The sequence below is a fragment of the Xenopus laevis genome, chromosome 1L (genome assembly GCF_017654675.1).
Source record: "Xenopus laevis strain J_2021 chromosome 1L, Xenopus_laevis_v10.1, whole genome shotgun sequence".
In the NCBI taxonomy this organism is placed as follows: Eukaryota; Metazoa; Chordata; class Amphibia; order Anura; family Pipidae; genus Xenopus; species Xenopus laevis.
The window spans coordinates 180,740,872-180,768,055 of record NC_054371.1 but is presented as its reverse complement, the minus strand read 5'-3'; the positions used below and the strand labels follow the sequence as shown (position 1 = coordinate 180,768,055).

Sequence of the window (27,184 nt, the reverse complement as noted above, 5' to 3'; positions counted from 1 at the left end):
TAGGCAGAACATGTCCCAAACAAGACACCCCTTCATGCAGTCGTGGTGTAGCTGAATACAAAGTACTGGTTGATGGTTTTTCTCCATCAGGCGAAAGTTTTTATTTGCTATGATTGAGGTTCAAATTAACATACACTAACCATTTATTTAAGTAAGTGAAGCTGAAAACCATTTCCCTCTTAACGTCAAGCCATTATGTGAATATGTGAAAAAAACCTCAATGATCTCCATTAAACCACTGCTACAAAATCACATTTACCCAACAACAGCCATGTCCCATTGCACATTTGTCTCAGTAACTAATTATTTCTGTAAATTACAAAACAAAACAGATATATGATATGCCCAATGTGGTACAGGTATGAGATCCGTTATCCGGAAAATCTGTTATCCAGAAAGCTACGAATTATGGAATGGATGTGTCCCATAGACTCCATTTTATCCATATAATCCAAATTTTTTGTTTTTCTCTGTAATAATAAAACAGTACCTCGTACTTTATCCAAAGTAAGATATAATTAATCCTTATTGGAAGCAACCCCAGTCTATTGGGGTTATTTCATGTTTAAATGTTTTTCTTGTGGAATTTAGGTATGAAGATCCAAATTAGGGAAAGATCCTTTATCCAGAAAACCCCAGGTCCCGAGCATTCTGGATAACAGGTCCTATACCTGTACTTACCTTTACTACGGGTTTGTAACACTTAGAATGTAAGCTAATGCTAATTTACAATATTAAATTTAGGAAGTAATTCAAAGCAAAGACAAGAGTCAAACCCTGTTCTGCTAGTGTATAGCACTGTACAAGTATGTATTTTATTAAGAGTAACATTTCATTTCTGCAAACAAAGAATCACCTTTTGTTTGTAGGGACTTCCCAGATCAGTCCTCAGTAAATTTAGATCTTCCATGCTGCCCCCATGGTACAACCTGTTATCTGTCCGCAGCTCTTTGACTCTGCCCTGCAAATTCCGCAGGATCTTTAGAGCACCAAAGTCATGCTGTGCACCTACCACGTTCAAGGATGAGGTGGAGGATGAGCGGAGGTGTGAATTTTCTCTTCCTTCCTGCTGGTATAAAAACCAAAGACTTCATGTCCAGCTCCTTCATAATAAAAAGTTATGACTGTTGGCAAAAATAGTAACAGTTCAGTGCAGCTTGTGGTTTAAACTGCAACATGGCATCATTATTTTCACATAATTGCCTGCTGATTGTATACTGTATTTGATTCAGCCCAAAGTAGATAGCACCATAAAAAATAAAGGGTAGAGGTATACCAAATGTCCTATTTTGTGCTTTGTTGTTGTTAAATAAATGTCTGTTTGCAAACTACTACTACTGTGACTATAACAATGTATTCATTCATGTGAAGTTGTGCATGAATAACCCCTACTGCTAGTCAGGCCATGTAGTAGGGCCAATACGTTCCTTAATATCATAATTCATCCCATGTTTGCCTACTAACTTGCGTCATGCATGATTATTTCTGGAAATGTGGTGTGCTATTACTTTTTCTAATCTATAGAAAAGCAAGACTTGAGGGGTTATTTACTAAACTCCAAATGTATCTGGTTGGGCTTTTTGGGGCAAAACTCAAATTCTTCGGCTTTTTTGTTTTAAACTATTAAAGCCCAATGCTGCAAAAAGCCGGAATCCAAAAATCTGCCATCTCAGACCTGCCGAGGTCCCTATCCTAATTGGAAGTTTCTGTGGTCTGCGCTGGAATTAGTTGAAAATCTGACCATTTCTGGCTTTTCAGGCAAAAATCCAAAAAAACTCTGTCTTTTCGGGAAAAAAAGCCCCAAAAAATTGAGCGATTCAGGGAGAAAACATCGAAAAATTGTACGATTTAGGTTTTCACTCGATTTTATCTGGTTTTTACCAGAATTGATTAAATCTAGCTTTTTTAATAATAAATACAGTATGGTGAAATCGGGCATGGGAGTTTGGTCATGGTTTTTTTAATCAAATAATGAGATAAATTTGGATTTTTAGTAAATAACCCCCTATGATTAGATTTTAATGTAGCCATTACAAAGCCATATCATTGTAATACAGACAGCAAAGCAGCAAATGTCAAGATACAGTACAGACAAGAATCCAAACATACAGAAAAGCCAAAATCTTTTAGGAATCTATGATCACAAACCAAATCCAAAGAAGGTGAATGAGAATTACCACTGAAAGCCTTCGCATTCCTGGTCCAACTCTTTCTGTGTATCGGTGACTTTCTGAGGCCTTGCTCCTGGAGAGACTTCTAAAAAACAGATACAAGTACATTATATTCATTTGAACCTTTCTTCCTCACAAAAACAAACATTAGTGTGATCACTAAAAGTTCCCTGAACCTTGCATCTGTTAGAACTAGCTTAGTTTCCAACAGTCCTGACTTGTTGCACTGAAAATAAAGACTAGCCTGCAAGAATTGTGTTGGGACCCCAATGGATCAAGCATATAGAATGGGTGGCTCAGGAGAATGGCCAGTGTCACTACCCACAAATTCTACATGCAGGATGAAATGTTGTATTCTCTGTTGTAGTTGTGAAAAAATCTATTTTCATCGATATCTGATCTTAAAGGGGTGGTTCACCTTTAAGTTAATATTTAGTATGCTGTATGGTCTTCATTATTATTTTTTATAGTTTTTAATTATTTGCCTTCTTCTTCTGACTCATTGCCCCACCTAAAAAACAAATGCTCTGTAAGGCTACAAATGTATTGTTATTGCTACTTTTTATTACTCGTCTATTTTGGCCCTCTCTCTTATTCATATTCCAGTCTCTTATTCAAATCAATGTATGGTTGCTAGGCTAATTTGGACCCTAACTACCAGATTGCTGAAATTGCAGACTGGAGAGCTGCTGAATAAAAAGCTAAATAACTCACAAATAATTAAAAATTAATTAATAAATAAATAAATAAATAAAAAAATAAAAAATTAAACCCAATCTGCAAATTGTCTCAGAATATCACTCTCTACATCATACTAAAGGTTAGCTCAAAGGCGAACAACCCCTTTTAGATAGAATAGAAGAGGGCCAGAATAAAAAGAAAACCATAAAAAGTAGCAACAACAATAACATTGTAACCTCTAAGAGCAATAGTTCCTGGGGTTAGGGACCCTCATTTGAAAGCTGGAAAGAGACAGAAGTCAAATAAAAAAAAAAACTATAAAAAATAAAGACCAATTGAAAAGTAGCTGAGCATTGTCCATTCTATAACATGCCAAGGTTAGCTTAAAGGTGAACTAACCCTTTCATTTAAAGCTTCATACATTAGCTTTTTATGGAACACTTACCTTAAAATTCCTGGTATCTTCATTGTTGTGCACCTTTAACTGCTGGTGGTAAATGTGTCTTTTAATGAACATAGCAATGTTCTTAGAAACATTTTAACAAAGTACCTCTAGTCAATAATGATTTCATAGTAATATCTGTTATTCATGGTACATTTAGGGACAGATTTATTAAAAGTTGAGTTGTATTTAACCGGAAAAATTCGAGTTTTGAGGGTATTTTTCAGTCAATACTCTAATTTTCGGGTTAAAAAAAATAGAAAAATAGAATTTCTCAGGTTTTTGAAAAAAAACTAAAATTGTTCAAGAGTTATTATACCTTGAAGCTGGAAATAGCTTGAATCCAAAAATACTCCAGCTAAAACCGGTCATGGTCATGTAAAAGTCAATGGCAAAGGTCCCTTCAACCATTTGAAGATGTTTGCAGCTTTCAAGATGTTCGGGGGGGGGAGGTTCACTTGAAAACTCGATTAATTCAAGCAATTCGAGTTTTTTAATCCACGAAAACTTGATTAATTCGAGATTTTTCGGGCTGTTCACCCCAAATTCTCTGATTCAAGTGTTTTCCATTCCATACTGTCATGGGAAAACGTGTTTTTTTAACACGCATAAGTTAATAGTGCTGCTCCAGCAGAATTCTGCACTGAAATCCATTTTTCAAAAGAGCAAACAGATTTTGTTATATTCAATTTTGAAATCTGACATGGGGCTAGACATATTGTCAAATTCCCAGCTGCCTCCAGTCATGTGACCTGAGCTCTAATAAACTTCAATCACTCTTTACTGGAGTTGGAGTGATATCACCCCCTCTCTACCCCACCCAGCAGCCTAACAACAGACAGGGCCGGATTTACATAGTGTGCGCCCCTAGGCCCACTGCCGTTTGTTGCCCCTGTCACCTCCCCTTTATTCATGCAAATTTTCATCATCTGGACAGGCGCAATGGGGATTTAAGAAATGATTGTATCTCCAGCGCATCCCCAGTGTTTTTGAACCAATGTGGGTGTGGTTGGGCAGCATGCCGCCCCCTAAAACCCTGCCACCCTAGGCCCGGGCCTAGGTGGCCTTTCCTCAAATCCGGGCCTGACAACAGAACAATGCGAAGGTAACGAGATAGCAGCTCCCTAACACAAGATAACAGCTCCATGGAAGATCTATGAACAGCACTTAATAGTAAACGCCAAGTCCCACTGAGACTGATTCAATTACATTAACAGAAATAACAGCCTGCCAGAAAGTAATTCCATCCTAAACAGCAAGCACAAGTCACATGACTGCGGCAGCTGGGAAACTGACAAAATACTAGCCCCATGTCAGATTTCAAAATTGAATATTAAAAAAATCTGTTTGCTCTTTTGAGAAATGGATTTCAGTGCAGAATTCTGCTGGAGCAGCACTATTAACTGATGTGTTTTGGAAAAAACATGTTTTTCCATGACAGTATCCCTTTAAATCGGAAAACAGTCGAGTAGTGAGTTTATTTGAGGTATAGAAAACCCTCAAAACAAGTAACTTTCTTTAAATACACAAAACTATTTTTACTGATGAGATGTTAGGGATACAGACTAGTCACTATGAAGAAAGGTATGGATTATATATTATGCATTTCTAATCTCTATACTACAAACATGCAAATGAATGTACAACTTAGTAGGTGGAGAAGTATTAGGAGCATGTAGGAGGATCTCTATTTATTACAAACAAAATGAAGTAATGTATGTGTCTGAGTGAAGTGAGAGATGTGTGTGCCTGACTATAGGTATTGGTGTGTAGATTCTTTTAGCTGTTATAGAACTACAACTACCTGTCCCGCTGACTGTCATACATATACTGTAGGTTGATATATTTACAACGTACACACAAAAAATAAGTTCCCTGGCACTCTTCTCATCTAATCTTGTATTGACTCTGACCCTGCTAGTGGAACCACTGGTGTAATCACTGCTGCACTGAAGTGATAACACTGGTAGAGTAAGATAGTTTTGTTGGCTGCCTGTGGGTGACAAAACACCCCATGTGCTACTGCCATTGCCTGCCTCCCCTAGTGTGACACTCCTATAATCACCAATTCTGCTTGTGGCTGCATCTGTAGATCCTGTTATCTTTAGCATCCACAGTTTTATTTTCTGAATGTGCCTACTGTCAGCTGTCTTTCTCCTTCATGATATCACCAAATGGCTCCACAGTCCTGCATTAAGACTCCCAGAATCCTCTGGAAGTTTAGTGGGACTAAACAGCAAAAGTACAACTCTTGGCATCCACCAAAGACTATACTTAGATTTGATGACTGCTAATATCCTTATCATTGACAGTTCAGTCATGCCACGACTGTATAACTAAAACAATATTATTACAAAACATTGTCACAATTTTAATTGCAATAAAGTTTTGTCCTAATATTACACCCCTATCAGCAGCTGAATGCTTCTCTGTTTTGTTGTAGTGTGAGACGCTAGCAATGCTTGCACCAAGGAAGTCTAATTATTCAAATCCCACTTGTTTTGAGGCAGTCCAGCTTGCTAAATATAGTCTGATTTCCCAGCCATGTTAGTATTGTTACAATGCAATGTAAGTAAAATAAGCTTGCATGACTGGTATGATGTACATGAAATGTTCACCTAGATTAATGCACACGCTACTTTTTATTATTTTACCTTTCTTTTAAAAATTCCACTTTGCATCTGTAGAGAAACAACCATGTGATGGTGAGACCATCAGAAAAACAGCAATGGTAAATGGATGAGCAAAAAGGCCAGTGTGAGGTTTGACAACCATTTAATAAAATTTCAGATTTTCCATTCTGAATCAGTCTATTTGACAAGGTTCTTTATATAACATCCCCACCCATGTGATGAATTGCTCGCCAAGGCCAAACTTTAAACAGTTGATATATCCTCAAGCTGTTATGGATTTATTAGAATCCATTCATCCAAAGTGATAGTGTCCCCAGCTTAAACATTCATTTAAAGCATCTGCTGTTATTGTGAGTAATTTTCACTTAAAAGCTAGTGGGTCACAGGCTGGATGTCTCAGAATCTCAGATGGAATAAGTTATGCCATTGCCTCTCTTCATATTTTACAATGGCAATATAGATGAATACATGCATGAAAATACTTTGGTTTGTGCTACTGCCACATAACAAAAAGTGTCTATGGTACCACTCAAAAAATAAATATTAGATAAGTGAAAATACAAAAATGTATAGTAGAAGAAATAATAGGGAGAAAACACTCACAGTTCACCTCAGTCCCAAGGTGCAAAAACCAAAAACACTGTATCCAAGGGTGTGAGGGTCTCCAAAAATAAAGAGGCAAATGTAAAAAGTAGAAAAATTTATTAGGACATGGTGACCTAACGCGTTTCGTGCCTATAGGGGAACTTATGAGCCTATGAGTAAGTGCCCCTAAAGGCACGAAACGCGTTAGGTCTCCATGTCCTAATAAATTTTTCTACTTTTTATATTTGCCTCTTTATTTTTGGAGACCCTCACACCCTTGAATACATGCATGCCCAACTACTGGATTCATAACTAATGGAGATGCATTGTTAGCTACAGAAAATGCTGCCAAGAAATAATTTTCCCTATCTAGCAGTCATGTGAATACTCACTTTTCTAACTCTACATTGAGCTCTTCTTCGAATTTGCGAGCAAGCTTTGCAGCGGTTTCATCTTTCCATTTGCCCATGTTCCTTTGGATAGCACGCAGCTCATTATCCTTCTCCCGCAGCTGCTGCCGCAGAGATTGACTCTCCGCACTGCTAGAATCCCGAAGCTGGTCTCTCTGCAGGTTGGTGATCTCTTCAATGTGCTCCTATCACACATAAACCATGTTTATCAGTTCTTCTGGATATGGTGTTTAACATCAACAAAATAATGCAATAGACAAAGCTGCTAATATCTAGTAGACCATCTTTGTTAAAATTGTGTAAACAGATTTGGACAGTAAATACTGTCTCGCTAATATTGGTTACTGGACCTACGCAATATTTGCCCCTGTTAACACAGAACTGTAGCCAATGAAGGTCCTTATTGAATCAGACTTGCTGCAGCTTGGAATGGATTGTTTCTTCTTTATGAGCAGGTCTGAGGCAAAGCTTTGATTCAATACAGATTTCAGATGAAGATCAGAAAATAAAACAGCAGTGGCTATATTACTTTCTATGGTACCATAAACCATTATCTGTCTGAAGGATTTGACTGTCAGAAATGTCTCACCTGTATAAGTCTTTCCTTCATCAATTCAAGCGACTTCTCCCTCTCTAATTGCAATTGTTCTTTCTGTTGGTGTAATTCTCGCTCCTGCACAAAACAAACAATTCCAATATCACATCACACCATGTCATACTGTATCATACAGGTTCAGAAAATATTCTTCACTGTAACAATGCCTCAATCAGGGCCGGACTGGGAGGAAAAAGCAGCCCAGGCAAAAGTATCAAAGAAGCCCATGTATTCACGTGCATGCAAAGCATGATATTTATTTCCAACCCCAAGGTTAACTAGAACTAGTGTTTATTAATAGGTATTTCAAGAGTCCATTACCACATAATGCCCAGGAATATTATACACCCTATGTACTGGAACTTGCCCTTGCAACAAATATCTCACCCTACTTTCTATCACAATTATTCTATCAGATGGATTAGTGGCCCTATACTTAAAGTAAATTCTAAATTTTCCTTTGTGTGCCCCAGCTAGACCATGCACCCTGGCAGATAAGAGGCCTTTAATTATTATGTGTGCCAAATGCTGCCTAATGCAATTAATACATATCACAGTTTTCCATATCCTGTTGCAAACATACCTATCATAAACTGAAGATCCCGCAGAACAAAGTACTGGACATTCACAAGAGACACAAACTGTTTCATCTAAAGTGTTGCCTTTATTAGAGTGTACATAGTGGTACAATATGAGTAGCGGGGGGTGTCCTGCACTTACACGTTTCTTGCCGCAAATCTCGGGACTTGCGGCAAGAAACACGCAAATCCAGGACACCCACCGCTACTCATATTGTACCATTGGGGGGAAGCCCGTCGGAGGGCCCCATACACGGGCCAATCAGCTGCCTGTGTATGGCCAGCTTTAGCCTCGTCAAGCCTTAATGAAAACCCGCCCATGCGCCGCAGAATAGTTTGGTAAGTGGCAGGCAGTGCAGAGCAGGCCAGAAGTGTGTGACGCGCAGACCCAACACGCTGTATTGATGTGCGGCTCCCTCTCTGGACTGCACAGCCGGCAGGTGGTGCTTTCTATTTGCACTGTGGTTTCCTGGGCTTCTCTGGCCTGTTCCATTTCACCGGGTCAGGGGTGGGAGGAATTGCGAATTCAGATGGGGGAAGGGAGCCAGCCCAGACCCACCAGCACCACCAGGTATATAAAAAAAGGGCAAATAAACAACTCAGCAGTCAGCAGTGGGCCCCCGAAATAAATGAGCCCTGGGCATTTATTAAAGCGCCCTGGTCACACATGTGTCCTGCGGACGAATTCTACGTTTCTGCAGTCCTTCCCCTGCTCTGTTACATTACACTGCTATGTGGAGGTGGGAGGGGGCTGCGAGCATGAGCTTCGTAGTGCCATGCTAGAGAATGGGGGGAGGAACCAGAGAAAGAGCAGAGGGATAACAATAAGCAGACGGCGGGTCACAGATTAGTTTAAAATTAAACTGATTAGGTCGCCCTGCGGTTCTGTTCAGGACAGGTACGGATGCTGCTGCTGGCAGTGATTAATCGCATACAAGTGAAGTGCTGTGCCCCATCTTATCAGACAGCGGGCGGCCCACTTAAACCCAGGTCAGACTGGCCTCTCGGGCAAATGCCCGAGTGGACAGATTACCAGTCCGGGCCTGTTACCAAGCTGCAAGAGGTCTTTTACAACCTGCAAGTGCAGTTGGTTTAGCACAACCCAATGCACAGTAGTTGTGTGTCTTAAGTTGTACCTTGCACTTCTGTATAGTTGTGTTTCTGTCTTGTCTCCTCTTGCAAATTGCATACAGTACACCCACTCATGCAAGGGAAACCTCAAACTACTGACAACTTCACTCCAGATTCCCCACCACAACCTGCATTAACTGACACAGCAAACTTGTGCCTGATGAATTGGGCACAGGCATCATTTTGACACTTAGTGCCAGAAATTTCAACATCCACACACACCAAAGATTATCAGTCCAACTGCGTCTGTTTTCCATTGAAGTGCACACACAACTGCATGTTATAAAACATTGGCTGCAGTCACAATTATGCTGGAAATATGGGGGGGGAGCTGCATTGTGGGTAAAAAAATGGCAACTTCTCTTTACAAACTGTAGCTGCAGTTAATGACCCCTTTGGCATCCATGGCAAATGTTGGCTGGCAGGTGTCCATATGGGCACATAAGAAATCCTATTAAAATGATTTATATTCTGAACTTATTGCACCAGACTAAAGGTTCAGCATCTCTATAACAGTAATGATCCAGGCATTCAAAGTTGTGCACAGGAGTGCTTTGGGTAGCTGCAAACCAAGCAGCTTTTTTAGGAGCGCGTAATATTTCATATAGGAGCACGTAATATTTCATATAGTTTTCTACTATAGCATCATATAAGCTGTTTCAATTTGAATGGGACCATAAAAACTGTATGCCTGACAACTTGGGGCCTCGCAGTTACCTTCTCTCTTTGCACATGAAGAACAGTGCGCTTTTGAGCTTCTACTTCTTGCTGTAAATCATGTACAAGCTGGTTGGTTTCATCACATACTCCATGCAGCATCTGCAGTGCTTGATTGGTAGAGAGACGAGAGGGACTTCTACAAGAAGGATTGAAAGAGTTAATGATCTGAAAGCTCTTTTAGTTATATATAATTACAGTGGTTGTTTATCTTTAAATTAACTTTAATATGATGTAGGTATTGATATTCTGAGAGAATTTGCTATTGGTTTTCATTTTTTATTCAATAGCTCTCCAGTTTGCAATTTCAGTAATCTGGTTGCTAGGGTCCAAATTACACTAGCAACCACACATTGATATTAATAAGAGACTGGAATATGAATAGGAGAGGGCCTGAATAGAAATATGAGTAATAAAAAGTATCAATAACTATACATCTGTAGCTTTAAAGAGCATTTGTTTTTTCAGTGACAACAATTTGAAAGCTGGAAAGAGTCAGAATAAAAAGGCAAATAATTAAAAAAAAAAACTATAAGAAATACACAATAAAGACCATCTGAAAAGTTGCTTAGATTTGTCTATTCTATAACATTCTAAAAGTTAACTTAAAGGGGAACTCCACACAAACATAAGCTTTTTGAAAAGTAAACATAATTTCAAGCAATTATGATTTTTTATGGTTTGGAACAGTTCCCTAAGGGCAAGGCCAGATGTGGCGTTTTTGTTACGTTTTTTAAAAAAGAACAGCCAGGCGTAAATACGCATAAACTGCACTACCACTTAAACTAATGGAAAACGCACTATGGCAATTCAAACAGAGCGCTTGGAAGCTGAAATCCACCATGGGACACCAGTATTGGTGTTTTTTAGCAGAAACGCGAATACGTCAAGAAACTACCAAATCAATAGACTCTATGGGATCTGCATGTTTGAAACCACACTTTGCGTAATTACACAGCGTATTTTAAATATGGCGTCCAAATTCTCAATGAGAACAATGAAAACAATGAGAAGTGCATGTTGGAATCCTACGTGCTGAAAAACGAATGAAAAACGCATGTTGACTGTTGCATTTGGTTTCAGTGGCGTATTTACGTCTGGCTGTTCTTTTTTAAAAACACAACGTAAAAATGCCGCAAAAACGCCACGTCTGGCCTTGCCCTAAGCCTAGCCCCCTTCTCTCCTGCTGATCTGTCTGACTACTTTGCTGAGCTGGTTGACTATTGTTACTTTGTATCAACAGCCATCTGCCTTAGCCTGCATCATCCAAACCCTGCACACGTGATTGTCTGTAAGCTGTGGAGCAGTAACATCAGTGTTTAGTCTCTCCTTCCCTGCCAGGATTTCAAATGAAAAAGAAGAACTGTTAAACAGCTGGAAAGAAAAATGGCATTTATTCACCCTCAATGGTAAAGCTGGCCATGCACTGCTAGTGGTGAGGTCACCAAACAAGTGTGTCTGGGCCTGATTTAGAGAACCCACACTGAAGGCCAAATCAGGCTGATTCGATTGTTGGCCCTGGGTCCAAAGATCATATTATACACGGGACCTAAGGATTGCTGATCACCTATTGGTCCAACATTATATATATAGGTGTATACCTGGTATAAATGATTGTGTAGATTTCTGTGACTTACCCACAGTGTCGGACTGGGACATCAGGGGCCCACCCAAAAACCTTAGACCACAGGCCCACCATAAAACCTGGGCCCACTATCAGTACTAATATTCTTCATCTCCTCAATCAACCTCTATTCTCCTAGTCTGTTTTCTTTACATACTATATTTAATTATTCCATCTATTTAGCTTCTTTGTTCTTATAGAAATAGGGACTGGCCATGAAATAGGCCAAAAGTTTAGCAGCATGAGGGCCCCCTGACACCTGGGCCCACCGGGAGTTTTCCTGGTATCCCAGTGGGCCAGTCCAACACTGCTTACCCATGCCTGTTGTGTGAAGGGCTATGTATTCTGGTCCGGCCCATGGCATTCTGAATACGCTCTGATACAGTGCTAATCTCTCTGGCCAGTACTTTCTCAGCACGATCAGCCTGTGCTAGGGCTTCTCTTTCTCGGAACACAGCTTCATTCTTTTCAGCTCGTAGCACATGATGCTCTTCCTCCAACTCATGCATCCTAAATTTCAGACGCTCCATATCTCGCTCTCGCTCCTAAAGCACCAGCCACGAGAGAACTACACGTCACACAAAAATAAGTGAACTACACCTTATTACAATGTACTGATTCTCCATTAAAATGAATGCCCCGCAACACACTTTACAAATTGGATAGTAAATGGAGTATCATACCTTAGCAAGTTCCTGTTGTAGTCTTTTCATGTCTTCTTGATTTTCGTCTTTTAGAACAGCACGGAGTTCATCTAGAGCATCTTGTTTCTCCCGCTGGAGCGAGCGATTCTGAACCTCGTGTTCCTGAATAATCTGAAGCAAAGATACCAATGAAAACGTTTTGTAGTACACGTTAAGTACAAGCTGATTGAGGGAGAGAATTCTTCTAGTACTACTAATTTGCACATTAAAGCTGATTGAGAAGCCACAGAAGTGATTTGAATATTAAAATCGAGGAAGCTTAGCAGATGTTAAAGAGATACTGACACCAGAAATTAAACCTTTTTTGCATCTATCATAATATTGGCTTTGCATGCTACTTATAATTTTGCTATAAAGTATTGGCCTGATGCTTTTCCATTACCTGTCTGACTCCCTGTGTTCAGCTATGAGGGGGCTGCCATATTTATGCAGCAGGAATCCGTTGGTATTAGAAATTTTAACTGACAGGCTAAGGTGGGAGAGTCAGGTTGACAAAAGTAAGGTTTAGGAACTTTAACAATTACTTACAAAAACAGACATCTCAGCAAAAAACTATTAACATGACCTATAGGTAACTTTTAATCAGGGCCGGAACTAGGGGTAGGCAGAAGAGGCAGCTGCCAAGGGCGCAACGATTGGGGGTGCTGGGCAAGTACCTCTTCTGCCTACCCCTAGACTGAACTCACCTTTAATTCAGCTGAGCTGCATTTCCGCACATGCGCACCAAATCGGCTTTACAGCGCATGCGTGCATGACAGGGAAAGGTAGGGGGCGAGTTGGCCGACTGGGCTGCCCTGGGGCGCCTGGCCAGCCTCTGCTTTTAATATACATTCATATTTTAAAAAGTAGTTTTTTAGTGTCAGTATCACTTTAATAGTGAGTGTGTTCTAGAGAAACACAGCAATTATAGTGTACCTAATGGTTTTGAATTAGCCAGCTTATAGTAATATTTATACAGTGGGTAAAGGTGGAAATACACATCACCAAAGGAGCGGATCTCTCCCCGATATGCCAACATTGAGGTGGGCGATACTGGGCTGATCTGATCGTGGGCCCTAGGGCCCAACGATCGGATCAGAATGGAGGCCATGCGGGTTATGGGATTGCAGGACTGCATGAACGAACAGATGCGGCCGCGATCCGACGGGATTTTTCAGCAGCCTTCAGGAATGATGCTCCAAATAACAGGAAGAGCCTCATATGGAAAACCCCAGGTCCCAAGCTTTACAATAATAGATCCCATATCTGTGCTACACAGGGGGGGGACAGGGGGGAGAGTTGTAGGGGGCCCGGAGGGTGAGGGGGGCCTGGCCGCGACGCACTAACTTGATTAGCCGGGCCCATTCTTTTCCCTTATTGGTCACAGACTAAGTCCCGGTTGAGCTGCTCAGGGATTGGATAGCTGGGGTTTGAACTTCCCCTCCAGCTCATCCAATCACCGAGACTTCAAAATTCTGTGACCAATGAGGGAAATGCTGTCACTGGAAGAAGATGCAACCACCTGTGCTCCCCTCCTCCCTTCTGAAGTTGGCATCTCACTTACAGCAGGTGGGCCACACTAATGAAGTAAGTACAACATGGTAGGGGCCCAGGAAATTGCATCATACGGGGACCTGTGATTTCTGATGGCGGCCCTGGTGCTACAAGTTCATGGAACAAACTTTCTTTACCCTACAGCAGGGGTGTCCAACCTTTTGGCTTCCATGGGCCACATTGGAAGAAGAAAAATGTTCTGGGGCAACACTCGAAATACACACAAACACTTACGGTAACTTTTGATTTATTTAAGAGCGTATCATAAACCTAGCGGGATTTTTGACATTGTGTTTGAGAAACTAATGTATCAATATCTGGTTGAATGGAAGTAGTTGCAATTCTCAGTGAATTCTCAAGGTGCTCATCAGATAATTTGGTTCTAATTTTACTCTTAAGTGTGTTCATTCTTGAAAAAGTTGCTCACAAATGTAGCATAGCGGGCGATGCAGCTGAAGAATGCTGCCTGCTTTTTTAAGAAACCGAACGCTCACTTGTTAACTGCTTTTCCTGCTCTTAGAAGCCACACAGCGTACACCCCATGTAAAATTTAAAGCACACATACACACAATTAGCGAGCGAGTACATACGCTTTCTGTGCAAGACATTGCAACATGACGTTTCCTGGACTGGCGGAAGTTCAAGCTGGGTCGCATTCATAACAATCCTGGGGCCGCAGACACCCCTGCCCTACAGACTACCATGTGTTGTATCAAAACACACACACACAGCAAGAGGTATGGCTCACCTCTTAACATATATTTTATGTAATGAAATGACTTTATGTACCTCTACCTCAGTCCTGGATGTTGCACTTTCTTTTGTAGCATCCCAATCAACCTGATTTTTAACCCCATTTCCACTCTTAAGTTGTTATTAGAATACTAGACAGGGACTGAAAAGAAAAGTGTTTCTGTAATAATCAAGAAAGCAGTATGCACATTGTGTGGGACTCTTACATTTTGGAGATCAGCAGATTTTTTCTCTAACATCATGTTTGTTCTACGCTCCCTCTCTAGAGCTTCACGCAAATCCGCCATGTCTCGAAGCCTCTCCTCCTCTAAAGTATGTTTCTGTATCTGTAGTGCATCCATCTTTTCTTTCTCCCACTTCTTCTGTTCTCGAAGCAGTGTGTTGTGCACCTAGATAGTGATCAAAATATGTATTTCTAACAGATCTTATTACATGTAACAAGATCCAAACCTATGGAATACTTGTATTTCAGTTTATAAAACTAAATATTTTCCATACTCAGGAAAAAAATGGGCTGCTCTTAAAAATCCCAGTTACATGTTAAGGACATGATCCCTATGGTCCTATAGCTGTTGTCAGCTACTTAAACAGTCCAAGAAAGATCATTTGTTTCAACACACGTGTAGAGCTGAATCGTCAGATATAAAGGTAGAAACAATACAATTCTATCTGTATCTGACAATTCAGCACTAACAATGGCCGTTGTTTGGGGGCCTTCAAAGGCACCCGATCCAAATCATCCAGCCAGCCACGATCGATGAGTCGACCGATATTTGAGTTTTCTGCCATATCGGTCAGCTCTTTTCCCACCATATACGCACAAAAATGTCGTACAAAATTTTTTTGTAACGATATTATCTGTGCATCTATGGCCACCTTTAGAGTTCTAAAGTAGGGCAAGTAGTGAAAGAGCCTTAACCATGAAGTCAGAGTTTCTTCAAAATGACAAGCAGATAAGGTTCCTTTAACATCCTACTATCTGGGTGTTAACGTGTTCTATAAAACCAACAAATGTCCTGTAATTGGCATAAATGCCTATGTTAAGTTGTGTCACAAAAGAGACTGCTTGCTGAAAGGGCCTAAATACTGGCATATGTACATACAAAATAGTGGCACACCACAGTAAAATCTGATAGCACTTCATTTTGTGGCAGAAATACAACAGAAGGCCAGAACCTTGCTTTCCAGTGGTTCCCTTCTATGGGAAAAAGTGCTGCCACTGAGGACAGCTCTTAGCCTTAATATATGTGTGATCACACTATAAAAATAAACTGATGCAGTCTGGATTAAAACATATGAGATGAAGATGCATTGAAGTAAAGTGCTGTGAACCCAGTAAAAATCAAGCTGTGTATTCTGCTACTGTACAAATACCATGGTACTCATTTACCATCTCTCTTGCTTCCTGCTTCAGCTCTACAGCAAGCTTTTTCATGGAGTCCTTCTGGGATTTTACTGCTTCTTTTAGTTTAGTAATTTCTTTGTCTTTTGCCTGGAAAATAAAGCATATTGGTGAGTCTGTTACCTTACATATAAATTGACCATATTGAGAGCTTGTGTCTCTTTGTACAGCAATCACGCAGCCAGTGCAAGGTATCCAAAATAGATGCTCTTATTTACACACCTAGATTTATCCATTAACCAGATTTATGAATGAAATAAAACTCCTACTGTATCAATGTGGAAATATTTAAGTTATAAAGAAGGACTGATTTGAGATTGGATATCATGCAAATGACAGGTTTATGGTCAAAGACCATAGTAAAGTAAAGAGTAGTAAAGGCAAAGAGAACGCTGATTAGTGCTTTGTCCTGTATGATTTTTGCATAAGCCCATGTGCCCTTAATGCAGATTATTTTAATGAAGCCATATATTTATTATTATTATTATTACTATTATTAACATGTATTTTTAGAGCACCAACATATTGGGCAGCACTTTAAAATGAATGTGCTTATACAAAGAAATCACACAAATTACAATTACATACATAATAACAATTACATACATTTAGCATACAGAGTTACATACATAACAACCAGTACCGGTACAAAAGTTGAGGAAGGCCCTGTGCAAAATAGCTTACAATCTAAAGGGGAAGGGAATGAGACAGAAGGTGTGGGAGTGGGCAAAATCAAAATAAGCAGGTAGCTAAACAGAGTGAGGGTAGGCTTCTCTAAATAAGTGTGTTGTAAGAGATCTTGGGTTGGGAGAAAGTCAGACAGACTGTAGGAGAGAATTCCAGAGGAGGGGTGCAGCCCTTGCAAAGTCTCGAGGTGGTCTGGCGGGGTGGGCCAATTAATAGAGAGTTACAGTAGTCATATACGAGATATGATGAGAGAGTGAATACGAATTTTTGCAGCATCTTGGGCGATAAATTATCATATTTTGTATATGTTCCTTAGATGGAAGTGACATGATTTAATAAGTGACTGGATACGAGGAGTGAAGGACAAGGCAGAATCTAGGATAACCCCAAGGCATTGGGCCTGGGGAGATGGGGCGATAGTGGAATTGTTAATTATGATAGATACTTCTGAGATGTTACAGGTGTTATTTGGGGAAAAGAAAACCATTTCCGTTTTAGAGAGGTTCAATTTAAGCTAGCCGTGTTTCAAACAGATTTTAATAAAAGTAGAATTTGGGTATGATACCATTGTTTTAGGAGTAGGAATAGGTCATACTATTCAGTCATTTTTTTACTGAATCTGATAGCCTTTGGTCCAAGTTTTGGGCCCCAAATGAGATTTTTTTACAACAGATGACCGCCCCCACCTGTATGTGCAAGAGGATCTCTGGCACACCTAAAATATAATTTCCTTAGCAATCAAATTGACCCAGTGCAGAACTGCCACATATCACCACAACTGACAGCTTTATGTCTCTCTTAAAAGAATTATTCAGTGTGAAAATAAAAACTGTGTACATAAATAGGCAGTGCAAAATATAAAATGTTTCTAATATAGTTAGGTAGGCATAAATGTAATGTATAAAGGTTGGAGTGACTGAATGTGTAACATAATAGCCAGAACACTACTTCCTGCTTTTCAGCTCTCTTGGTTTACACTGACTGGTTACCCTGGTTACCAGGCAATAACCAATCAGAAACTTGAAGGGGGCCACATGGTTCATATCTGTTGCTTTTGAATCTGAGCTGAATGCTGAGGATCAATTGCAAACTCACTGAACAGAAATGTACCATGTGGTCCCCCTTCAAGTCGCTGACTAACTCAGAGTTATAGAGCTGAAAAGCAGGAAGTAGTGTTCTGGCTATTATGTTACACATCCAGTCACTCCAGCCTTTTTACATTACATTTTTGGCTAACTAACTACTGTATATTAGAAACATTTTTTATTTTGCACAGCCTATCTATTTACACAGTTTTAATTTTTACACGGAACTGTTCCTTTAAATCAGAGAGAATTTTGATTTGCTGCAGGAATGGTGCATTGGTGGCAATATTATACTGTGCCTGTCACACTGTAACACAAAAAGGACATTACTGCAATTACCTCTAGGGACTTCACAACTTTATCGGTTTCCTTTCTGAGAGCTTCTGCTTGACCCTGTAGTGCTTTCATTTTAGCCTGTTCCATGTTTTCTGCAAGCTGAATAAAAACAATTTAACAACCTCTACAATGGTATTGCTTCATCAAATCTGAGAGATTGCTTTCACTGCTCTCTGGTTAAATGATACAATTCTACTTCTAGCCAGTATAAGTGTAATGCCACTAATCGTGTAAATTACTTTGGAGGCAAAACACTGCTATTTTTATCATATGTTGTTTTATCTAGGGATGCACTGAATCCACTATTTTGGAATTGGCCAAACCCCCGAATCCTGAACCGAATCCTTATTTCCATATGCAAATTAGGGGTGGCAGAATCCGAATCCTGCTGAAAAAGCCTGAATCTTGGCCGAATCCTGGATTCAGTGCTTCCCTAGTTTTATCCTATGAGTCCATAATGAATAAAGATGATTTGTTGGTCTATACAAACACCATAAAATCTCTATTAAAAATAATTGTATAACAGTTATTTGCTGGGAAAACTAAGCATTAATTGCACCATTTTCTTAATAAGATTTAAAAAAACATACAGAATGTACACATCATCTATCAAATAGAGTTGTTTTATCATTCTACTTTAGGGTGACTAATATTAACTTTTAGTATCTTGTAGACAGTTGTATTCTAAGACAATTTCCAATTGCTCTTCATTCTTTATGATTTTTTGAAATATATGTTTTTTCTTCTATAGCTTCCAAAGCTTGGAATTTAGATTGCTTCAGATATGGTAGATAGTCCTTAGTTACCCTACCCAACCATGCAGCAACCAGAAAATCAGAATGGGAGAACAATAAGGGAGGGCCTGAATAGCAAGAATAACATATTAGTTATTTTGTTTGTAAGGTCAGTGAACCCAACAAATAGATAGCGTTTACAGTGGCAGACTTGAAAAAAAGAAAGGTTAATAAATCAAAAACAATGCTAAATAAAAAAAATGAAGACCAAGTTAAAGGTTGCTTAGAATAGATCTGTCATTATGAATTAGAGAACTTACTTGTTGGAGGTCCTTCAATTTCTGGCTTTCGAGCTCCTCTTTCAGTTTTGTGATATGCATGTCCTGCAAAGTTAGAAAATGAGTGGTTTTGCAGCTATTCTAATTTTGACAGAAATTGGCATTATTTAGCAAGAGGGTCATTTTATACAGATTATTCTGCATGAGTTGGATTAACACAAAGACAAGGAGGGTATTCGCAAAAGAAGCATAAGAAGAAGAATATACAGAATGTCACATTTTTCTCCTTTCCAGACCCACTTTATAAAGTTTGAGTACCTTTTGTCAGAATAATACCATTTTTGTAGAGTAAATAATCTAAAATTCAAACTATTATGTTTCATTTAATAGTAACGAACACTGTAACTCAAACTTTTTAATGTGAACAAAAAACATTTTGGTAAACCTAATGACAAAAGACAAACTAATGAGGAGACATTGATGAATTTGTTGTCACACAACTTACTGGCATAAAAAGACATTTACTCCACTGAATGTGGCTGCATTTTTTGCACACCTTATTCGTCACTCCATGCGGCACTGAATTTGGCACACCATTTACAAATCACACACATTATGACAAGTTAAAGTGGGCATATTTTTTTTTTTGTATGATTAATTCCATTTTGATAGTGTTAATAGCATCAATTTAAAACATGGAGTAGGCAAAGCACTACAAAGGTTTCTTTAACATAATCTGCAAACGTACTTGCACCTCTGTATGCCCCCTAACACCTTGTGGTAAGTGTCTTGTTTCAGTTCAGGCCATTCTGATGAACTGTATGCACAAATGTAAGGGAAACCTGGAAGTAACACCTGAGTTAGCATTATTAACTCAATCTTGCTTGTGTTAATGACATCAGATTCAGTACAACCCATTTGGAAGGTGGAACACTGGAAGGTGGGGGATTTAGTCCAAAATTGAATATTAGATTTAGTAAAATGCTTGTTTACATTAGAAAATCACATAACTTAGAATTCACAAACACCAGACACCTGGGAACTGACAATGTACCAAGCTTTTTCACAAAATCTTCTTAATTCAGGTTTACTTTACTCCACCTTTGTAAATAACCATTATACTCCAACTTTTTGATGTGAAAATAAATTGAGTAATGTGGCGTAAAAGATTTAGCTCCAATTTTGAAAGAACTCTACTTTTGTAAATCCCCCCTCTCCACAGCTGATAGAACTGTACATTAAGGGATCTGTAAGTGCTTCCAGGTATATTAGGTGTTTCTAGTGTTTCTGGTTCATTCAAGGGGTACTTCATTGTTTTTTTCGGGTATGTCAGATGTCACTTTAGGTCATCAAGGTGCCTCTAGTCTTTCTGGGTATGTCTGTCTCTCTCTAAAATCTGAGAAACGGGGTATAGTGTATTTATAGATATACTAGTGATCAGGAGATGGGTTTCCATTTTTCATTTTTTAATGACATGGAATACAAGCAGAAAATAGTTTGTACCTTATCTTGCTGGTGCTGAAGCTGCAGTTCCATCACCCGCTTGTTCTGTTGTTCCTTTAAAGAGTCTGAGGCCAGTGTCTGTGCTTCCTTATCAGCCTTTAGGGTGGATATAATATCTCTCAGTTTCATCAGCTCTAGCTCCTTTTCAGACAGTATCTTCTCCAGAGAGGTTACTTTTGTATTCTGCTCCCTTGCGTGGGAAGTCAAGTCTGTAACATGTTGATTTAGTGCATCTTTTTCTTCAGATGCCTCTTCTGCCTGACTCTGCAAGAGATATCGGTCTGATGAATGGTTTGGTCATTGTGATTTCTTAATATTAGATTGTCAGCATTATTATTATTACCATTAATATTTATATTTGTAATGCTTATTGCTTTACTTATCTACACACTTATCTGTACTTATTTTTCAGCAGGGCAAATGTGTTAATATTTTTTATTCATGAATCCTTTTGCCTGATCAGGTGAATGCTGAGGTTCAAAGGTACAAACTCCTTCTATTGTGAGTATAGATGAGTATTCCGGAAGCCATAGTTCATAATATCTTAATGATCACAAGGCTGAAATCAGTGCTTTATACATTAAAATATAAGAAAATATTCCTTCAATGATACCGTTCCAATTATCTTATTATGCTGGTAGTGTTTATATCCCAGGGACAGTCACCTGTATTTTGGATTCATATTTTTTCTCAAGTTCACGTAGCTGAGACTTAAGCTGCTTGTTTTTCTCCTGCAACTCAACACATTCTGTGGTTTTGTCCTCCAGCTTGCACTGAGACTCTTCTAAATTCTGAAGGAGAAAGAGTTAAAAATGCAAAAATGAATCCACAGGTATATAAATTGTGTCTATATTGCAGGTATAGGATTTCTTATTTGCAAATCCGATATCCAAAAAGCTCTAAATTAAAGGCAGGCCATCTCCCATACAAACGTTAACAAATTGGCCCCTTAGAGCCCTGATTTTAGGGTTTAACCCACCTCTTGAAGTTTATCAGTCCTGACCCTAGCTGTCCGTTGTTCTGAAAAGAGTTCCGATTTTGTCGAAGTGAGTTGCCGTTCAAGCTCCTGACGTTCCAAAAAGGAGATACTGCCTTCCAAGTTACGTAAACGGGACTTTAGCTCATCTCGTTCACTTGTCAGGGAAGAGATCTTATAGAGAAAAAAAAATACCTGTCAGTGTATCAACTGATTAGGTACAGATCCCCCAATTATAGTAAAAGATAATGCAGCAAGAAGGACATGTTTATTATAGAACCTTAACTCTCCTACCTCATACTGGAGACTGACTATCTGGCTGTTCTGAGCACTTGAGCACTGCTGTTTTGTCATTTCCAGTTCCAGTTCTAGATCGTGAAGATTTTTTAGGCATTCGCTGCGCTTGTATTCCAGTACTGCCAACTCATTCCTGCCAAACACAAGGGTAGATCTTAGGAATTTGTTTCTGATGGAGGCAGGGAATTCTATCTCCAAAATACATGTATGACTAGTTTTGATCATACCTGAACTCGTCACTTGTGATCTGGTTCTCCCTTAAGCGTGACTCCATTTTAACAACTTCCTTTTGAGTCTGATCAAGTAAATCTTGCATGGACTCCAACTCTAGGTAAGCTTCCTATCATGAAATAAAAATTTTAACAAGTGGTCAATTTGAGGATACAGTGATTTCAAGGAAGATGACCAGAAAATTTATATACCTGGAAGTGTTCACAAGCAATAGTTCTATATATTAGTCATGTCATCAGGAACAGTATAATAACTAACAATTATTAATTAGCAAAAATGACATAAATTACAATTTTGTAATTTTGGAAAGAATAACTGGAGAATGTCAAAACGTTTTGCTTAGTTTAGCGTTGCTTAGTTTAGCTTTGCTTAGAAGAATTTATAGCAAATGGAAAATGTTTTAAGGTATATATATATATATATATATATATATATATATATATATATATATATATGTAATAAAGTATACTTTCCATTCTTTAACCCCTTATTTTCCCGGACATGGCTCTTTGATATTATCCAGCTGTGTATTGTTACTAAACAAGTGGGGTACCACAGATCCAAGACAAAGACAGAAATATAAAATCTATGGGTCCGGCAGGTCAAGCACATCCTTCAGAATTTACTATCTACCACAGGCAAATACTTAAAGAAGAAAATGGATGCTTTATGGCTCAGTTAGGGTACATTCATTCTATGTGAAAACTGAAAATCAAAATGAAACTTACTGTTATATTTATTCATGAATAGCCCTGAGTTATTTTATGCAGTACTGTGTTAAAGTTATGTTTAAAAAATAGGCTCACTGCTCAACAGATCTTTGAAATTTAGTTTTGAACAGGTAGATTAAAGACAGATTTAAAGGAGAAGGAAAGTCGTTTAGCATTTGGGGGTGCCAAAGAAAGAAGAAGGAAGAGAAGCATTCCGTGGTGCTCACTGAAATAACCCCGGGCCGGTGCAGTTTTCTGCTGATAGGAGCACCGACCCGGGGTTTCAGGTAAGTAAATACATTCACTTGGGGGCACCCCCAAGTGCTAATTGACTTCCCTTCTCCTTTAAGGACAAGTCCAACGTTTCAAGAAGTTGATGCAGGAATAGGCTGACTGAAAATATTGCTCAAGAAAGGTCAATAACAAAGGAAATGATGTATTTAAATACATAAACAATACATTAAAGTGTTAACTGCAATGAACTTTTGTCTAAGAGTTGAGCAACATCTGCAAAAGTACAGTACGTGCAAGATCTCTGATATACACACAGGGGTCTAATTATTATGCTGTGTAGAAAGTGGAGTGAAACATTACCGGTGATGTTGCTCATAGCAACCAATGAGATCTTTGTTTTTGCTTTCTAACTGCTGAAATGTAATTGCTGATTGGTTGCTCTGGGCAACATCACCGGTAATGCTTCACTTCCCTTTTTACACAGCATGAATGTTCCCATGTTGGCTACTTATAAATTGTGTTTGTTTGTTAAGATACAGCCTGCTAGTTCATGCATTTGCATTTAATTTATATATATAGTTTTTCATTTGAATGCATTGTCACAATATAATATCGTAATAATATCCAATATTATAAACAATTAACTGGAAGACGATTGTCACTATATCTCTACTTTTGGTGGCATTTCATACATACCTTCTTTTGCTGTAAAGCATCATTAAAGGACTCATCCACGTCCCTGTGTTGAGATTTCCTTTGCGCTAATCTTTCTTCTTCAAGAACTATGTCCTGTAAGTGAAACCTAAGTGTAAGTGAATATGTAACTTAAAGGAATAGTAACACCAAAATATGAAAGTGTTTTAAATGAATAACAATATAATGTACTGTTGCCCTGTACTGGTAAAACTGGTGTGTTTCTGAAGCAAACACACCAGTTTTACCAGTACAGGTTTATACAGTATAGTTTATATAAACAAGTTGCTGTGTAGTCATGGGGGCAGCCATTCAAGCACAGGATACACAGTAGATAAAAGATAAGTTCTGAAGAATCCCATTGTATACTATAGAGCTTATCTGTTATCTGCTGTGTATCCTTTGCCTTTTCTCCTTTTTCAGGTTTGAATGGCTGCCCCCATGGCTAAACAGCAACTTGTTTATATAAACTATAGTAGAGTTTCTGAAGCAAACACACCGGTTTTACCAGTGCAGCACAAGAGTATATTATATTTTCATTAATTTAAGAGACGTTAATTTTTTGGTGTTAGTGTTCCTTTAAGAAGTATACATTTGACAATGGCTGTGGACCAGCTTTAAAGGCTGCCAATATACACCTTTGTAAAGTCTTTAGCACGGTTAGTGCAGACGTTTCCCTACAGCCTTTGGATAACTTTGATTATGGAATGCAGCTAGGCCTTCTGTGTCTATATACAGTATACATAACTGCATTCATTGGCTAATGGTTCTATGACTTCGACTTAAAACTGAAGGAACTAGTAAATACACATAGCTGTCATAGAATAGTTGCAAAAACTTCTCTATGTTTATTCAAACACTAGAACATAAAACTGTGCAAAGCATCTGCATTCATCTGTACTGGGCATATCTCAGCAAATACATTTTAGAGGGATCGCCATAAAAAGATGGGTAATATATAGTGATGAAAAAAAACATGGAAAATTGAAAATTATATTTACAAATAGCCAATTTCTCCATATTAATATGTAGGTCCAATCCTTTGGATCAAGTTATAGCCCACATACTTACTACAAACAAAAAATATAAACAACAAACCAGTGTTTAACTCCAATACTTAATAGCAATAGCTTTACTAATAGTTGCTGTGATCACATGCCCTTTCTTCTCCTAACTTCTATCAACTATAGCATTTCACGGATTCAAGTCATGCAGATTACATTTTATAATTTACAATAAAAAGATAGGCTAATATTTTCGAAACAACTCTTGTTAACTACCTTTTGTTCTCCCTCTCCAACCATCATAATTTCTGGGTATGTGACAAGGCTGGCCCTTTCCTAAGTAACTGCTGATTTAAGATATTTTTCCATTTGTTTACATACAGCTGTGACAGGCAGGATGTACTTCTATATTCAGATAGCAATGCCCTCTGTTTTTCAGGTCTAAGTGCCTCCAAAGGCAGAGATGTAGCAAGCCACTCATTCATACCCAGCATTTTCAATATATAAACTTATGATAGTTGTCTATAATCTGTACATTTCCTACTGTATTCAGGACAGAGTACCAAAAAGCAGTGTATTCAAATATCTCCAAAACTGGGCATAGTGAAATTCACTGCAAAGCTATATAAAATTTAAAAAAGCTTGCAGCATTTGCTTACCCTGCGAAGTTTGGTAACATATTCCTCGAGATGCACTTTCTCTCTTGTAAGATCTTCTAGAAGTCTGTGGTGCTGCCCAAGATCAGGGATACTCTGGGGTACAAACATATCAGACAGCACATGATCAGAACAATTGATATGACGGGTTAATGCATTTTCTTAGATCAATGTAGTCACCACTAAAGATTTATTTCTGGATTTTGCATGCCTATAAATAAAAAAAAAATATGTAATACAGTGCTACGCAATATGTTGGCGCCATATAAATACATGTTAATGTTAATAATAATAATCCTATATGCAAACTTTCTCATAATATAACAATCTGTTTGGGCAAGTCTTCACTTTATGTATATAAACCAATACTGGCATTTTTACAAGATATTTCAATTCTTTCTGTTTGAATATGCTACGTGCATGGCTGGTTTTAATGTTTCACGGGCCAAGTTTAAATAAAATGCAAAAAGCAACTTTAATATAAAATGATCAGCATCGGATCACCCAAGCATTCCTTATACAAGACACACTGAGGGTCATTTATCAACACAGGGCAAATTTGCCCACGGGCAGTAACCCAAATTGCTGCATTCATTGTTTTTCTTGCAGCTGGCTTTAAAAAGCTAAAAACTGATTGGTTGCTATAGGTAACTGCCCATGGGCAAATTTGCCCAGTGTTGATAAATGAGCCCCACTGTTTGCTAGCTATGAGAATAATATGTGCTATGTGCAATAATATTTTCTTTTAAGACAATTATCTGACATGACATTGTCACATTTTCCTGTGGGACTGTTAATAATGGAGCAGAGTGCAGGATTTAGTGCTGAAGTGTACCATTAAGTCTGGTGGAAGGCTGGAGACACTGTGTTCCCAGGTACTTTCAGCTGCCTGTGGGGTTGAGTGCCATCTCTTGGGACTTCTGTTCCTCCGTTCTGTGTAGGACTTCTGATATTCCTCCTTTTCCTCATCATCTGTGGTCACGTTACTAGAGTATCTGAAACATAACATCACCCTTAAAGTAAAGCTTTCTACATTTCCGCACAAGAGAAGACATAGGATGATAGACGATGAGCTGGCAAAAACAAGAATATGGCATATATATACGGTATATATATATATATATATATATATATATATATATATATATATATATATATATAAAAGATTTTATAATAATATCTGAGCAAACCACTACACAATAAAAAGCATTATTAGGCTGTGTGTACCTTAAGAGCTCACTGCGTTGCCGATGCACTCTTTTTGTGTTTTGTGTGGGATCTGCCAGGCAAAAGAATTAGATATTCAAAATTCTCTATGTTGCTGGTATATTAAAACCTTTTTAAAGAATAAATGTTAACATTTGCAATAGATTGGTCAGTAAACAAAATCTACAACTGACTGTTGAGAGCATTTACTAAAACAGGTGTACATTTTCATTAAGGACTCTTCCTTACACAAGCTCCTCTTTCATAATCACTCCAAAACCCTGATTTGCAAAGAGGTCTTGGAATCAATTAACTTTATGTACTGCAGGAGTTCGTTAAAAAGTAATTTTAGCACTGCATTTTCCTGTAGAATTGTGCTTACTACTGGGGAATGCCTATGCTGGGATACATTTATTTCAATTATTTTTACAAGTTATCAGAACATTAATTGAAATTAATGTTCTCAAGTAACTGCAATGTAGAATGTCCTTAAGGGCTTGGTTCAGCTAGTCATTCCCCTAATGACCTTATGTCGTGACAAATACTTGTAAGCCATGTGTCTTAGCTCATATACATTTTATATTTCCGGATCGCC

At 38.5% G+C, this 27,184-nt stretch overlaps 1 protein-coding gene across 7 annotated transcripts in view; it reads right to left on the bottom strand.

Moving 5' to 3' along the window:
* The window catches only part of LOC108717174 (trichohyalin), a 47,693-nt gene that overhangs the window by 588 nt on the left and 19,921 nt on the right, over positions 1–27,184 (bottom strand). For 3 of the 7 annotated variants that reach the window (XM_041568013.1, XM_041568033.1, XM_041568025.1), the window contains 21 exons: positions 26,611–26,662; positions 26,219–26,378; positions 25,387–25,479; positions 23,727–23,819; positions 22,083–22,195; positions 21,853–21,988; positions 21,562–21,732; positions 21,248–21,373; positions 20,583–20,846; positions 19,122–19,184; positions 18,071–18,166; positions 15,948–16,049; positions 14,764–14,946; positions 12,251–12,382; positions 11,883–12,112; positions 9,944–10,082; positions 7,512–7,595; positions 6,905–7,107; positions 5,949–5,975; positions 2,178–2,256; positions 857–1,069 (listed from right to left, as the gene is read on the bottom strand). In XM_041568013.1, coding sequence (XP_041423947.1) covers positions 857–1,069; positions 2,178–2,256; positions 5,949–5,975; positions 6,905–7,107; positions 7,512–7,595; positions 9,944–10,082; positions 11,883–12,112; positions 12,251–12,382; positions 14,764–14,946; positions 15,948–16,049; positions 18,071–18,166; positions 19,122–19,184; positions 20,583–20,846; positions 21,248–21,373; positions 21,562–21,732; positions 21,853–21,988; positions 22,083–22,195; positions 23,727–23,819; positions 25,387–25,479; positions 26,219–26,378; positions 26,611–26,662 — 2,759 coding nt within the window. Of the gene's footprint in view, positions 1–856; positions 1,125–2,177; positions 2,257–5,948; positions 5,976–6,904; positions 7,108–7,511; positions 7,596–9,943; positions 10,083–11,882; positions 12,113–12,250; positions 12,383–14,763; positions 14,947–15,947; positions 16,050–18,070; positions 18,167–19,121; positions 19,185–20,582; positions 20,847–21,247; positions 21,374–21,561; positions 21,733–21,852; positions 21,989–22,082; positions 22,196–23,726; positions 23,820–25,386; positions 25,480–26,218; positions 26,379–26,610; positions 26,663–27,184 lie in introns of those variants that run through there. The other 4 variants (XM_041568016.1, XM_018264008.2, XM_018264013.2 and 1 more) reach the window with 4 other exon arrangements.